General features: G+C 33.9%; 1 protein-coding gene across 2 annotated transcripts in view; it reads left to right on the forward strand.

Moving 5' to 3' along the window:
* Positions 1-14,587, forward strand: part of EBF2 (EBF transcription factor 2) — a 160,187-nt gene that overhangs the window by 118,696 nt on the left and 26,904 nt on the right. The window contains exons 7-9 of one of the 2 annotated variants that reach the window (XM_053718110.1): positions 984-1,065; positions 4,762-4,903; positions 11,910-12,040. In XM_053718110.1, coding sequence (XP_053574085.1) covers positions 984-1,065; positions 4,762-4,903; positions 11,910-12,040 — 355 coding nt within the window. The remainder of the gene's footprint in view (positions 1-983; positions 1,066-4,761; positions 4,904-11,909; positions 12,041-14,587) is intronic. The other variant, XM_053718111.1, reaches the window with a different exon arrangement.

The following is a 14,587-nucleotide window of genomic DNA, read 5'->3' on the forward strand; positions in this document are numbered from 1 at the left end:
ATGAGGATGCACTCGTCAGGATTTTTCAGTGTTACCCGTTAATGTAACGTTTCGGGGTGTTAGCCCCTTCGTCAGACAGATTATTATTTTGTCTTGTCTGATGAAGGGGGTAACACCCCAAAACGTTACAATAAAGGGTAACACTGAAAAATCCTGGCGAGTGCATCCTCATTTCCTGCTCTTATATATATATATATATATATATATATATATACATAGATATATATTTTTATATTTTTCTACAGATGTATTTACATATATATATATACACATAAATACATATGCACACACATATAGACATATATATATATGTTCATTGGAGCCCTTTGCAGTTAAGTAGATGAAAACATGTTAAAGCATATTTATTTATGCAATCATATTTAATAAAGTGTTAACTATGTTTTTACTATAAATAATTCACATTCCAATGTTATGCACATAGCAGAATATGTTATATGTATTTATAAATAGATATTCCTATCTATCTATCTATCTATCTATCTATCTATCTATCTATCTATATATATATATATACCTATATCACTTTTTTTGCTCCATTGAAGTCTCTGTGGAAATACGTTAATGTGATTGCGATATTCAAAGTTTGGCTTTTGTGTGCATTGGCTTACCGCGTGAGGGGAAATTTTTAAGTTTCAACTTGGAATACGAGTGCTACCCGACTCACGGCAAAATCTTGCTTCTAGTGGAGTTAGCGTGCGAGCAGGAGAGCGTTAAATACCACTCCTCTTGTTATCTGGCCCTTTATGGGTTTATCTATACATATATGCATGAATGTGTGTGTATGTGTGTACATGTATGTATGTGCAAAGATACAAAGAATGCAACATTTGCTTATCTATGTGTGCCATAATTCTTTCTGGAATACAGTAGTATTTTGGATTTAAAAAAATCTATTCTGTTATGATGTCACATACCTTTTGCCTGTCTTACGCTTATGTATTTATGTTATTGTGTCTCCTCAGATTCTTCCTCAAATTCTTTCTCAAGTGCAACCAAAACTGCCTGAAGACTGCAGGGAACCCACGGGACATGAGGAGGTTCCAGGTCAATATTACTACATTCTCCTATTTTTAATATTTTATAAGTGCCTTTCATTTTCCCCCCCATATATTCTTGTAGTAAAATATATTTAAACTCACCCTCTTTATGAAGGTTTGACTGGTATCTCATTTAGAGACTTTAGTAGTGTTGGGGCAACTATTGTACCACATGACAGCTAACTTATATATATGTCTCTAGATACTGCTCCATGTAACCTCTCCTCGCAAATCCAGATATTAATCTACATACTTTCTCCCCATTACTCCAAATATTTCCTCACATAGCCACCCCACATATCTCCAGATATTCCTTTGTTACTTCTACACATAACACCAGATATTGCCCTACGCATATCCTCACCTTATAACTCCAGATATTGCTCCTCAGAACCTTTTTTCTATTACTCTAGATATTGCTCCAAATAACCTCTTCCTATTACTCCAAATATTGCTCCAAATAACCTCTTCCTATTACTCCCGATATTGCTCCATATAACCTCTTCCTATTACTCCAGATATTACTCCATATAACCTCTTCCTATTACTCCTGATATTACTCCATGTAACCTCTTCCTATTACTCCTGATATTGCTCCATATAACCTCTTCCTATTACTCCAGATATTACTCCATGTAACCTCTTCCTATTACTCCTGATATTGCTTCATATAACCTCTTCCTATTACTCCAGATATTACTCCATATAACCTCTTCCTATTACTCCTGATATTGCTCCATATAACCTCTACCTATTACTCTAGATATTGCTCTATATAATCTCTACCTATTAATCTAGCTATTGCTCCATATAACCTCTTCCTATTACTCCAGATTTTGCTCCATATAACCTCTTCCTATAACTCCAGATATTTCTCCATATAACCTCTTCCTAGTACTCCAGATATTGTTCCATATAACCTATAGCTATTACTCTAGATATTGCTCCATATAACCTCTTCCTATTACTCCAGATATTACTCCATATAACCTCTTCCTATTACTCCTGATATTACTCCATATAACCTCTTCCTATTACTCCTGATATTGCTCCATAGAACCTCTTCCTATTACTCCAGATATTACTCCATATAACCTCTTCCTATTACTCCTGATATTGCTCCATATAACCTCTACCTATTACTCTAGATATTGCTCTATATAATCTCTACCTATTACTCTAGCTATTGCTCCATATAACCTCTTCCTATTACTCCAGATTTTGCTTCATATAACCTCTTCCTAGTACTCCAGATATTGTTCCATATAACCTATAGCTATTACTCTAGATATTGCTCCATATAACCTCTTCCTATTACTCCAGATATTGCTCCATATAACCTCTACCTATTACTCTAGATATTGCTCCATATAATCTCTACCTATTACTCTAGCTATTGCTTCACATAACCTCTTCCTATCACTCCAGATATTTCTCCATATAACCTCTTCCTAGTACTCCAGATATGGTCCATATAACCTATAGCTATTACTCTAGATATTGCTCCATATAACATCTCCCTAATACTCCAGATATTTCACCAATTAACCTCTTCATGTGACTTGAGATATTGCTTCACATACTCTCTCTCTACAGTGCTTAATATAACTGTATTATTGCTCCATGTAACCTCTTCTTTCCTATTACTCTTTGTTACTGATCCACCGAACCTTTCAGTATAGCTCGTCATATTACTCAAGAAGACATTATTCTGTACATTTTGTGTTTATGATATAACCAATCAGCTCCTAGTCTGGCTCCTGTCACATCTTAGTGACAAGCTGACACTTCAGGACCTTTTAAACATGGAAACAGTTAAAGTGTTGGAGGGGGCCCCTGACCTTGATCTGTTTAACTAAGATGTAAAGATTTGCCAAGGTCATGGGGTCTTAGTGAAGTGTTTCTCAGCATGGCTGTGTGTGACCCCAAACCCCCGGAGGATTCCCAGTACTGTACAGGAGAGAGTGAGATCGCTGGAGGAGGAAATCCAGCAGAGGGAAAACTAACAAAGAAAGAGAATAATGTGAAGTGGTTATATGTATAAGATGTATACATTTGTGCGTACGGTTGTGTAACCCAAGTACAAACAACTCTGTAGATAAAACAAATACTTGTCTGTATAAAATACACATATGCTACTCTCTGTGTAACTACAGATACATATATATTGTTCAATGTACATCTATACTGTTTAATATATAACACATTTACAAATTCCAGTATTTAACACACATTCCGGTATCTTAGAAAAATATATGCAAAAATACCCTTAAAGGAATATGAAACCCCAAATGTTTCCTTCAAGATTCAGATAGAGCATACAATTTTAAACAACTTCCAATTTATTTTTATTCTCTAATTTAGTTCTCTTGATATCCTTTTTGAAAATAATACCAACTGTAGGTAGGCTCAGGAGCTGGGAGCTTGCTGCTGATTGGTGGGTGCAAATGTATGGCTCTTGTCATTGACTTACTGATGTGTTTAGCAAGCTGCTCCCAGTAGTGCATTACTGCTTCTTTAACAAATGATACCAAGAGAATGAAGCACAACTGATAAATGAACTGGAAAGCCTCTTTAATTTATTTGCTCTGACATGATCTTATTTCTTTCATGGGTTTCATGTCAATGGGTCTGATCTGTCTTCTGATGTGAGTATAGAACTGACAGGGTTTACAGCAGTATGGGTCTGATCAGAACTGTGATGTAGGGAGATAAAATGATAGGGGCTTTAGTGCCAGGGGTCTAAACTTAAAGGGACACTGAACCCAAATTTTTTCTTTTGTGATTCAGACATAGCATGCCATTTTAAGCAACTTTTTAATTTACTCCTATTATCAATTTTTCTTCATTCTCTAGGTATGTTTATTTGAAAAGCAAGAATGTAAGTTTAGATGCCGGCCCATTTTTGGTGAACAACCTGGGTTGTCCTTGCTGATTGGACAGCACCAATAAACAAGTGTTGTCCATGGTATTGAACCAACAATTTGCTGGCTCCTTAGCATAGATGCCTTCTTTTTCAAATAAAGATAGCAAGAGAATGAAGAAAAATTGATAATAGAAGTAAATTAGAAAGTTGGTTAAAATTGCATGCTCTATCTGAATCATGAAAGAAAAAAATTGAGTTCAGTGTCCCTTTAAGTTTAATGTAGGCATATTACTAACAGGCAATAGGTTTGATTGCTGGTCTGATGTGGGCATATAACTGATAGGAGAGCAGGACTATAGGATTTGATATGTGGTCTGGTCATTGACCCACATACCCCTTCCTCCCAATCTCAAGTCCTATACATAGGAATTTTGTAGACAACAGCTTATAACCCCAATGCTCAATATGTATGATACAGATACAAACAACTATATTATAGTCAATTATTAGAATGCATCAGCTTTAGATATTTTTACTGTTAACTAATATAACTGTCTTCAACAACATACTGCTTCTGGCATCCAGCAGTACTATTTGTTATTTAATTAAAAAATAATTATTTATATGTTTATAATATCTATAGTGGGTTATATCCTGAAGACGGATTATCAAGAAAGTAGAGGTACCTTATCAAAGAAGAAATTTTGGAATTTACTTAAGTGTTCTTTAATAAAATGTAAAATTGTATCTTATCCCGGAGATATCATACAGTTACCTATGTGATTGACATATTTGGCATCCCATGAAAACTCATATATAATATCTTCTCTGTTCCAGGTTGTTCTCTCTACAACGGTGAATGTAGATGGACATGTCTTGGCCGTGTCTGATAACATGTTTGTTCACAATAACTCCAAACATGGAAGGAGAGCGAGACGGCTAGATCCCACGGAAGGTACGGACGCTAGTCTGGAGTACGGTACGAAGCTTCATCCTCTATATGTGTCCATAATCAAAATTATATGGAAAGATCAGACAGCATGTAGAGGATTGAATATACAGCACTCAGGACCATTTACAGGACTAGACTGCAAGTGGTGCACTATTTTTTCCCTCATTTAAGCGTTAACTGCTCTCAATGTATGAAATGAGTGCGATCGGATTAGCGCTGATCTTACAAGTTGAAAGTAACATTAAGGATTTATCGTGATTATGCTAACTCTCTCTCCCCGTAGACTTCTATGAGTGTACTTAAGAAAGGCTTTTCTATTTATCACTTGCACGATAACCCAAACCCGACACTGTGCCAGATCAACTGTGCTAAATCCAAAAGTGCGTTAGGAAAACTTAAAATTCCTATGATCTTAAATTAGAAGAAGTTGATTGTGTACATTTTTCTGTAAAATATATAGCTATACCTAAATATCTATATGAATTTATACAGATGTTGATATAGATAGACAGATTGCATATACAGTATATAGAATTCTATATTTAAAAATAAAAAGTGAAGAACATAGGAATTTCAAACATTCAAAACACTAAAACATTAAAATGGATTCAAAATAATATTGTATGTTTAAAGGTATTTGACTGGAAAGGGAGAGAGAGTATAAATGTATGTATGTGTGCGTATACATATTAACGCATATAAACACAAAAATACTCATGTAGACATATATATTCACATATATAGACATGTATACATACACACATACATATTTTAATTATTTATATATATATATATATATATATATATATATATATATATATATAAATCTGATTTACCATAGACTTGTAATATCAAATTGCATGCTAATGTTAGCGTTGTCCAACAATATATTTTTTATCGCATCCTGCGCTATCATTATTGCACCACTTGTAATCTGGGCCACAATTTTTTTTCCAATGTTTATCAACTAATACACGGTGCTCACATAGTTCATTTTCTGTTTAAGCTGCGGCATGTACATACAAGAGTATATGCTCTGCATCTAAGTTTAGAATTAATATTTCATGAAGCTGTTTCCACTGCGTCTTTGTACGATGCCTATATAAGTATACTGCTCCTAATACACAATGCAGACACACTTTTTACATGATCTAGTTTGTTAGAGCTTGCCATTTTTGCTTTAATAATTTTAGCTTAATATGGGTCAGATTACAAGTGGCGCACTATTTTCTTCTCCCGCTCACAGTAAATTTTTAACGCTGGCGGATTAGCATGTGTATTAAAAGTTAAAAGTAAACTATTTGTGCAAGCGAAACCCTATGTGCAATGACTGCAGGAGCAGAAGAAAAAAAACTAACACTTATTGCTCGTGCGCTGACCTGACACCACGTTAGACCTACAACGCTAAACCCAAATGTATTTATAAATATTTTACATTCCAATGTTTTTCACATAGAAGAAAATGTTCTTTTTATTTTTGAATCTATATTTCTATATATATATGATTAATGTTTGTAAAATATATACCTATACCTATATACCTAAATTAATATATACAGGTATATAGATACAGATATAGAAATAAATATTTATTTCTAAGTGAAAAACATTGGAATGTTAAATATTAAAATTGTTAAAAAAATGTTTTTCAACTTTTAAGGTATTTGAGTGGAAAGGGCTCCAAAATGTATATATATATATATATATATATATATATATATATATATATATATATATATATATATATATATATATATATATATATATATATATATATATATATATACATATATATATGTGCATTTATGTGGGTATATACATTTATAAACACATAAATACACATGTATATACATTTATAAACACACATATATATATATATATATATATATATATACACAGTATATACACCCATGCATATATTTAGACATACCATATACCTTTAAACCCTTCTAGAAAAATGTTGTGTATATATGTGAGTGTAACACTTTATGTTGATGCACTTATGTCGCGTTTCGTGAAGGTTTTTCTTTTTTACATTTACTCTTTACAGTAGGTTTTCAATCATGCTAATCCGTAGAGCGCACTCCTTTAGTTTCAACTTGTAATAAGCGAGCGTTTTAGCGTGGTTGCGATATTGCTTATCCCGACCTGCTGTAACTTTAGTGCACCACTTGTAATCTAGATCTATGTGGTTAAACACATATCTACAGTCCTGCATGGGAGTCCCAAGCATTGCAGCTCCTGAGGAGTACATGACCAGCACATGCACCTGACACTCCTAATTGGTTTGCAGGCTGTGTTCTGCTTTGGAGCTGCACTGTTTTTGGTTTCCAAAACACATAGGCCTAGTTTCCATTGCTCTTGTAAACTATATAAACTGGTAGTAACATAGGATATTACCATAGGCTTTAGCAGTGATGCTTGTTATCACCACTTTACTTGGTTTACAACAGCAACAGAAATTAGGCCATAGTTAGCTAGGATCAGTAATGAAAACATGATAGGCTCTAAATAATAGATAGTGTAATATTTGCTTTTGAATGTCCCTTTAATACAATGGGAAATTACTACAAATATACAGACATCAGAATAAATAAACCTTACCAACTCCTAATACAGCTGTTGTGTATGTCCCTTTCTTCTGTTCCTAATAAACAGACATCTAAACAGTTACCTCTCACCGCCTTCTAATATACTGCACATGTACCTATTACCTCCTTCTTATACACAGACATCAGATCATATAGTTATCACCTCCTCCTAATACACACAGGCACATACCTCTCATTTCCTCATAATAAACAGCCATCACATCATATATCGTCTTTTATCAAACAGACGTCAAGACATTTTACTTTTCACATCCTTTTTATACACAGACATCATGATATGCACCTTTCTTCTCCTAATACACAGACATCATGATATGCACCTCTCTTCTCCTAATACACAGACATCAGGATATACACCATTCTTCTCCTAATACACAGACATCATGATATGCACCTTTCTTCTCCTAATACACAGACATCAGGATATGCACCTTTCTTCTCCTAATACACAGACATCAGGATATGCACCTTTCTTCTCCTAATACACAGACATCAGGATATGCACCTCTCTTCTCCTAATACACAGACATCAGGTTATGTTCCTCTCTTCTCCTAATACACAGACATCAGGATATGTACATCTCTTCTCCTAATACACAGACATCAGGTTATGTTCCTCTCTTCTCCTAATACGCAGACATCAGGATATGTACATCTCTTCTCCTAATACACAGACATCAGGATATGTACCTCTCTTCTCCTAATACACAGACATCAGGATATGTACATCTCTTCTCCTAATACACAGACATCAGGATATGTACATCTCTTCTCCTAATACACAGACATCAGGATATGCACCTCTCTTCTCCTAATACACAGACATCAGGATATGTACCTCTCTTCTCCTAATACACAGACATCAGGTTATGTTCCTCTCTTCTCATAATACACAGACATCAGGATATGTACATCTCTTCTCCTAATACACAGACATCAGGATATGTACATCTCTTCTCCTAATACACAGACATCAGGATATGTACATCTCTTCTCCTAATACACAGACATCAGGATATGTACATCTCTTCTCCTAATACACAGACATCATGATATGCACCTTTCTTCTCCAAATACACAGACATCAGGATATGTATATCTCTTCTCCTAATACACAGACATCAGGATATGTACATCTCTTCTCCTAATACACAGACATCAGGATATGTACCTCTCTTCTCCTAATACACAGACATCAGGATATGCACCTCTCTTCTCCTAATACACAGACATCAGGATATGTACCTCTCTTCTCCTAATACACAGACATCAGGATATGCACCTCTCTTCTCCTAATACACAGACATCAGGATATGCACCTCTCTTCTCCTAATACACAGACATCATGATATGCACGTCTCTTCTCCTAATAGACAGACATCAGGATATGCACCTCTCTTCTCCTAATACACAGACATCAGGATATGCACCTCTCTTCTCCTAATACACAGACATCAGGATATGCACCTCTCTTCTCCTAATACACAGACATCAGGATATGTACATCTCTTCTCCTAATACAGAGACATCAGGACATGTACATCTCTTCTCCTAATACACAGACATCAGGATATGTACATCTCTTCTCCTAATACACAGAGATCAGGATATGTACCTCTCTTCTCCTAATACACAGACATCAGGATATGTACATCTCTTCTTCTAATACACAGACATCAGGATATGTACATCTCTTCTCCTAATACACAGACATCAGGTTATGCACCTTTCTTCTCCTAATACACAGACATCAGGATATGCACCTCTCTTCTCCTAATACACAGAGATCAGGATATACACCTTTCTTCTCCTAATACACAGACATCAGGATATGTACATCTCTTCTCCTAATACACAGACATCAGGATATGTACATCTCTTCTCCTAATACACAGACATCATGATATGCACCTCTCTTCTCCTAATACACAGACATCAGGATATGTACCTCTCTTCTCCTAATACACAGACATCAGGATATGTACCTCTCTTCTCCTAATAAACAGACATCAGGATATGCACCTCTCTTCTCCTAATACACAGACATCAGGATATTCACCTCTCTTCTCCTAATACACAGACATCAGGATATGTACATCTCTTCTCCTAATACACAGACATTAGAATATGTACCACTCTTCTCCTAATACACAGACATCAGGTTATGTTCCTCTCTTCTCCTAATACACAGACATCAGGATATGTACATCTCTTCTTCTAATACACAGATTTCTGGATATGTTCTTCCCTTCTAATACACGGACATCAGGACATATACATCTTGGGTCCTCCTAAATCACAGATAACAGAATGCATTCTACTTACCTCCAAATACACAGACACCATATACTGCTCACAGGGATATTCAAAAAGATTCCAATAAAGAACCTTTAACTTTATTGCTATGTAAAAGACCTCACAGCTGTGACCTCTTCTTTCTACAACTGCTTATGTGAGAAATCTCCATATCATTGAGATTTTTTAATATTATTTTATTATCTTTTCTTTTTTTTGTCCCCCATCCCATCTATGTACTGTATTAACCATGAGAGAAATTGGAAGAAAATGATTTAATCAGTAAGGAATTTTGTTTGGTGTTAATTTTCCCCCAGTGGACGGTCAAACGGTAGAATTAAATCCCAGGTTACAAAGCTAGGATGAAATCCAGCCTTAGTTGAGTTGATTGGAAGTGATTGACTGGCTGCTAGGGTTTGGAACCTTGCCCGTGATTTTCAGCACCTCTGACCCTGTCAATGTTGGAAACCGAGTGATAGATTAAGCTTTGTTATGGCTTCTGGTGTAATATAAATGTCCTGAGGCCTTTTCATATGGAAGGGGAAGATGGTATAGAAATACAGATAAGAATGTCTTGGTCCACCTGCTATGAAACCTCATACTTTGTATGACCTATAGAGTCATACAACCATAAAAACAAACCTTAAGTAGAGAATAACCTATATCATTATAAAATTATTGTTTCTATAAACAATTCATGATATTTAACATTTTCTCTGTTCCGCATAAAAAAAAGAAAGTTTCAAAATGCGTTTTGGGGGGATTCTTTCTGTACTGAAAAAACAACATGGGAGATGTCCCTGCCAGCCAGTGAGCAGTAAAGTCCTGGGACTCCATTGTACACAATCATGCACATATTCAACTGCTGCTTTTTCATATACATGATAAAAAAATATTTGAGTAATATGTCCAATTAATATTCTCAATATCTGTTTGCTTTTAGTTAGGGTAGTTTAATGTGTCTCTAGAATAAGTGGGTACAGTGATAATTTCAAGATTTTGAGTTGGTAGGAAAACCACTCTTTGAAATCTATTTTGAACACTATAATATATTCATTAGAGACATTTCTAATTTTCATAATGTAATCATCATGAGATAATTTAAAGGGACTCTAAAATCACGTTTCTCTTTATTGCATCTAAAAGATGGCCTTCAAAAGGGACATTGAATTACAATAGATTACAATTTGTGCGCTAAAGTTAGCGTGGGTCGCAATAAGCAATATAGTGATGCGCTAACTTATGCGTATATTACATGCCGAAAGTAAATGGTTGTGATCGAGCTCAAACAAAAGTTGTGCTCAACGGATTAGCACGAGTGAAGACCTTGTGTAAAGTGTAAGGGTTAAAAAAAAAAGTGCACCAAAACACAACATAAATACTTTTAAATAAACTATTGCACTCATATACTGTATAATAAATACTTTCTGATAAAAATATTTAATGTAAATATTAATAAAAATCTTAACAGGTATATGGTATATGAAAATGTGACTGGAAAGGGCTATAACATATGTATGTATATATGTCTATATATGTGTGTATATATATATTTTATTTATATATATATATATATATATATATATATATATATATATATATATATATAAAAATATATAGGTGTATACATATGTATTTACGTGTTTATATATGTAAAAACATACATATATTCACATATAAACACATATATATATTTATATATGTGTGTGTGTGTATATATATATATATATATATATATATATATATATATATATATATATATATATATATATATATATATATATATACACTTTGGAACCCTTTGCATTCAAATGCATTTAATTATGTAAAATCCTTTTTATTCAGTTTTAACATTTAATATGGTTTACTGTGTTTTTGCTGTAAACATTTTACATTGCAAATGTTCATATATATCTAGGCCTGTATATATTTTTCTATAGATATATATATTTAAAAAAAAATTCAGACATATAGTGAAATATATATTGAAAAATAAATAAAATCGGATAGCGCACCACTTGTTATCTGGCTCATACATAGTAAAACAACTTTACAGGAAATACTGACATTGGGAGAAAAAAATTCCAAGAACTTTTAAGTGACAAGATATATATTTTTTTTTCCAGCCACACCTTGCATTAAAGCAATCAGTCCCAGTGAGGGTTGGACTACTGGAGGGGCCATGGTCATTATCATAGGAGACAACTTTTTTGACGGTCTGCAGGTGGTTTTTGGAACAATGTTGGTTTGGAGTGAGGTAGGTGAATGACATACCTTATGGCCATCAAAACCTTGTTATAGATAGGAAATAAACAATGTTGGATTGGTCTGAAGAAGATGAGAAGTGATATTTTTCTAATACAGTATGTGGATACAGCTTTTATTATGCAAACCAGTGCTGTCCAAATTGTTGATGGGGAGTGTCAATTATTTTGCAGACTTATATAATAGAAGCAGGATACATTCATATCTATGTTTAGATATACCAAAGTACAAAAGTACAGCCAATCATAATTTCCAAATATAGCACAGCTATATTCAAACACTAGTGAAAGACTTAATTTAAGCAACAGGTTCTTTCTGCAAATTGGACTATATAATATATAATAGAAAAGTCAAAATTAAACTTGCACGATTCAGATAGAGAATGTCATTTTAAGACACTTTTAAATTTGCTTCTAATTTCAAATGTGCTTCGTTCTCTTAGTATCCCTTGTTAAAAAATGTATACACACATAATCATACACTAGTGGGAGCTGCTGCTAATTGGTGCCTGCACACATTTGTCTCTTGTGATTGGCTAAATAGATATTTTCAGCTTCCTGTCAGTAGTGCAATGCTGTCCCTTCAGCAATGGATAACAAGAGAATGAAGATAGGTTGATAATAGAATTAAATTGGAAAGTTGCTTAAAATTGTATTTTCTATCTGAATCGTAAAATAACATTTTGGGGTTTACTATCCCTTTAAGAAACAAAAAAAATATAGTGAAAATATATTTGAATTTTAACCACTAAATTTTCAAATATCCAGATCATTCAACTGGACAGATACCACCAGAATTTAAATACTATCAAGAAGAATTAAATTACCTACTTTTTTCAGGGAAAAAGTTTTAAAACCTTTGTCCTTAGTATATGACTTAATGCTAGATGTCCAGCGATCTTTGGAAACCTCCTGTAAAACTAAATGCAAGACCCTAAATAAAAAATCTTATGGAAGATGATCAGTTTTAGGACAGAGATTTAATGAAATTGCTTATTCAAAAACTAAAACCAGGAACAAAACTGTGTATCTGAAATAACCTGACGTCATCAAGATAATGTCAAATTATATTCGTCTTCTCAACCTTGAACTTGGAAACGTTCAGCTTGGTGCAGCTAAAACATTACTTAATCTTTTCCTGGACTAACTGCTCGAATAGCTAGGATTGGATCAAGCCCAATAAAGATAACAAGCCAAATCGTCAATTTTATATTTCCTTCAGTCAAGGAAAAACATTGTCCTAAGAACTACATTTACCATTGAGAATATACTTATTCAAATGTTTTTGTTCCCTAGTCAAATTATCCAGAAGGAAGGGTCTGGAGAATGTCACTAAGCAAAATGTAATGAAATATTGTTAAAAAGATTCCCATAAAGACCCGATAAATGTGTTAAATTCTCTTATTCATCTGTGGTAGAAGGCTGGGATATGAGTACATCCTGTTTTACTGATTAAATGACATTACATGAATACATATCATATGATGTAATTTTTGGATTATAGAAAAAAATGGATCCTTATGTAAAATGTATATATTTATGCAATCTACTAGAGATGTGCGTTTAGGCTTTCGACAAATTTGGATTTGTCTGAAGCCCGAATGCACATCTCTAGCCGATTGCATCGCTGATTCATTGAATCATTTGATATACGAACAGTCAAATACATTATTGGACGAAATAGACAATAAATGAATGATTGCTTAATAAAATTGATTCGTTAATTCGTTTATGTTGCTTGGCGCCAAAAAAGGTGCAGGAATGGCAGACAGGAGTTATATTGAAATGATGTACAAGGGGTCTGGCCATTCATTTGTCCATCATCCCCTGACCAATCCTGCTATAGTTTTACTAATGACTGATGTTAGGGACAGCCGGTCAGGCACTAAATGCTGGATTTTAGTCATACAGGAGTTGTATGTTCTTTTCACATTGAAATATAGGTTCTTTTAATTGTTCAAATCCTATAATGTAAGATTTTTGTTAATATTAATTAAATGTCTTTATTAGTTGTTCCCATTGGAAATAATGGTAACAAATCCGAATTCAATATTTGTCACGAGTTACTGTCTCTTTTGTAAGTATATTAATTGCAAATTAAAGGGGCATGAATCTCAAAGCTAAGCTTGCATGGTTCAGACAGAGCATGCAATTTTAAGAGACATTTCCATTTAGTTCTATTATCAAATTTATTTATGTCTCTTGGTATCCATTGTTGAAGAGCATACCTAGGTAGACTCAGGAGCAGAAATGCCCTACTGGGAGCTAGCTTGTGATTGGTGGCTACATGTATTTGCCTATTGTGATTAGCTCGCCAGATGTCTTCATCTAGCTCCTAGTGGTGCATTGCTGCTCTGGAATTGTCTTTAACTATGTGTTTAACCTATTTGAAAGGGGTGATACAAATACGTATGTGCAAATAATAGTTTAATAATAAAATATTCTGATGCATTAGAACTTTTTATTTTTTTACTTGTATTTCCCTTATATTACCAATATAATCCTGATTTATATTTTTCTATTGTGTTTCCCTTTCCGCT

This window comes from Bombina bombina, chromosome 6, assembly GCF_027579735.1.
Source record: "Bombina bombina isolate aBomBom1 chromosome 6, aBomBom1.pri, whole genome shotgun sequence".
Lineage (NCBI taxonomy): Eukaryota > Metazoa > Chordata > Amphibia > Anura > Bombinatoridae > Bombina > Bombina bombina.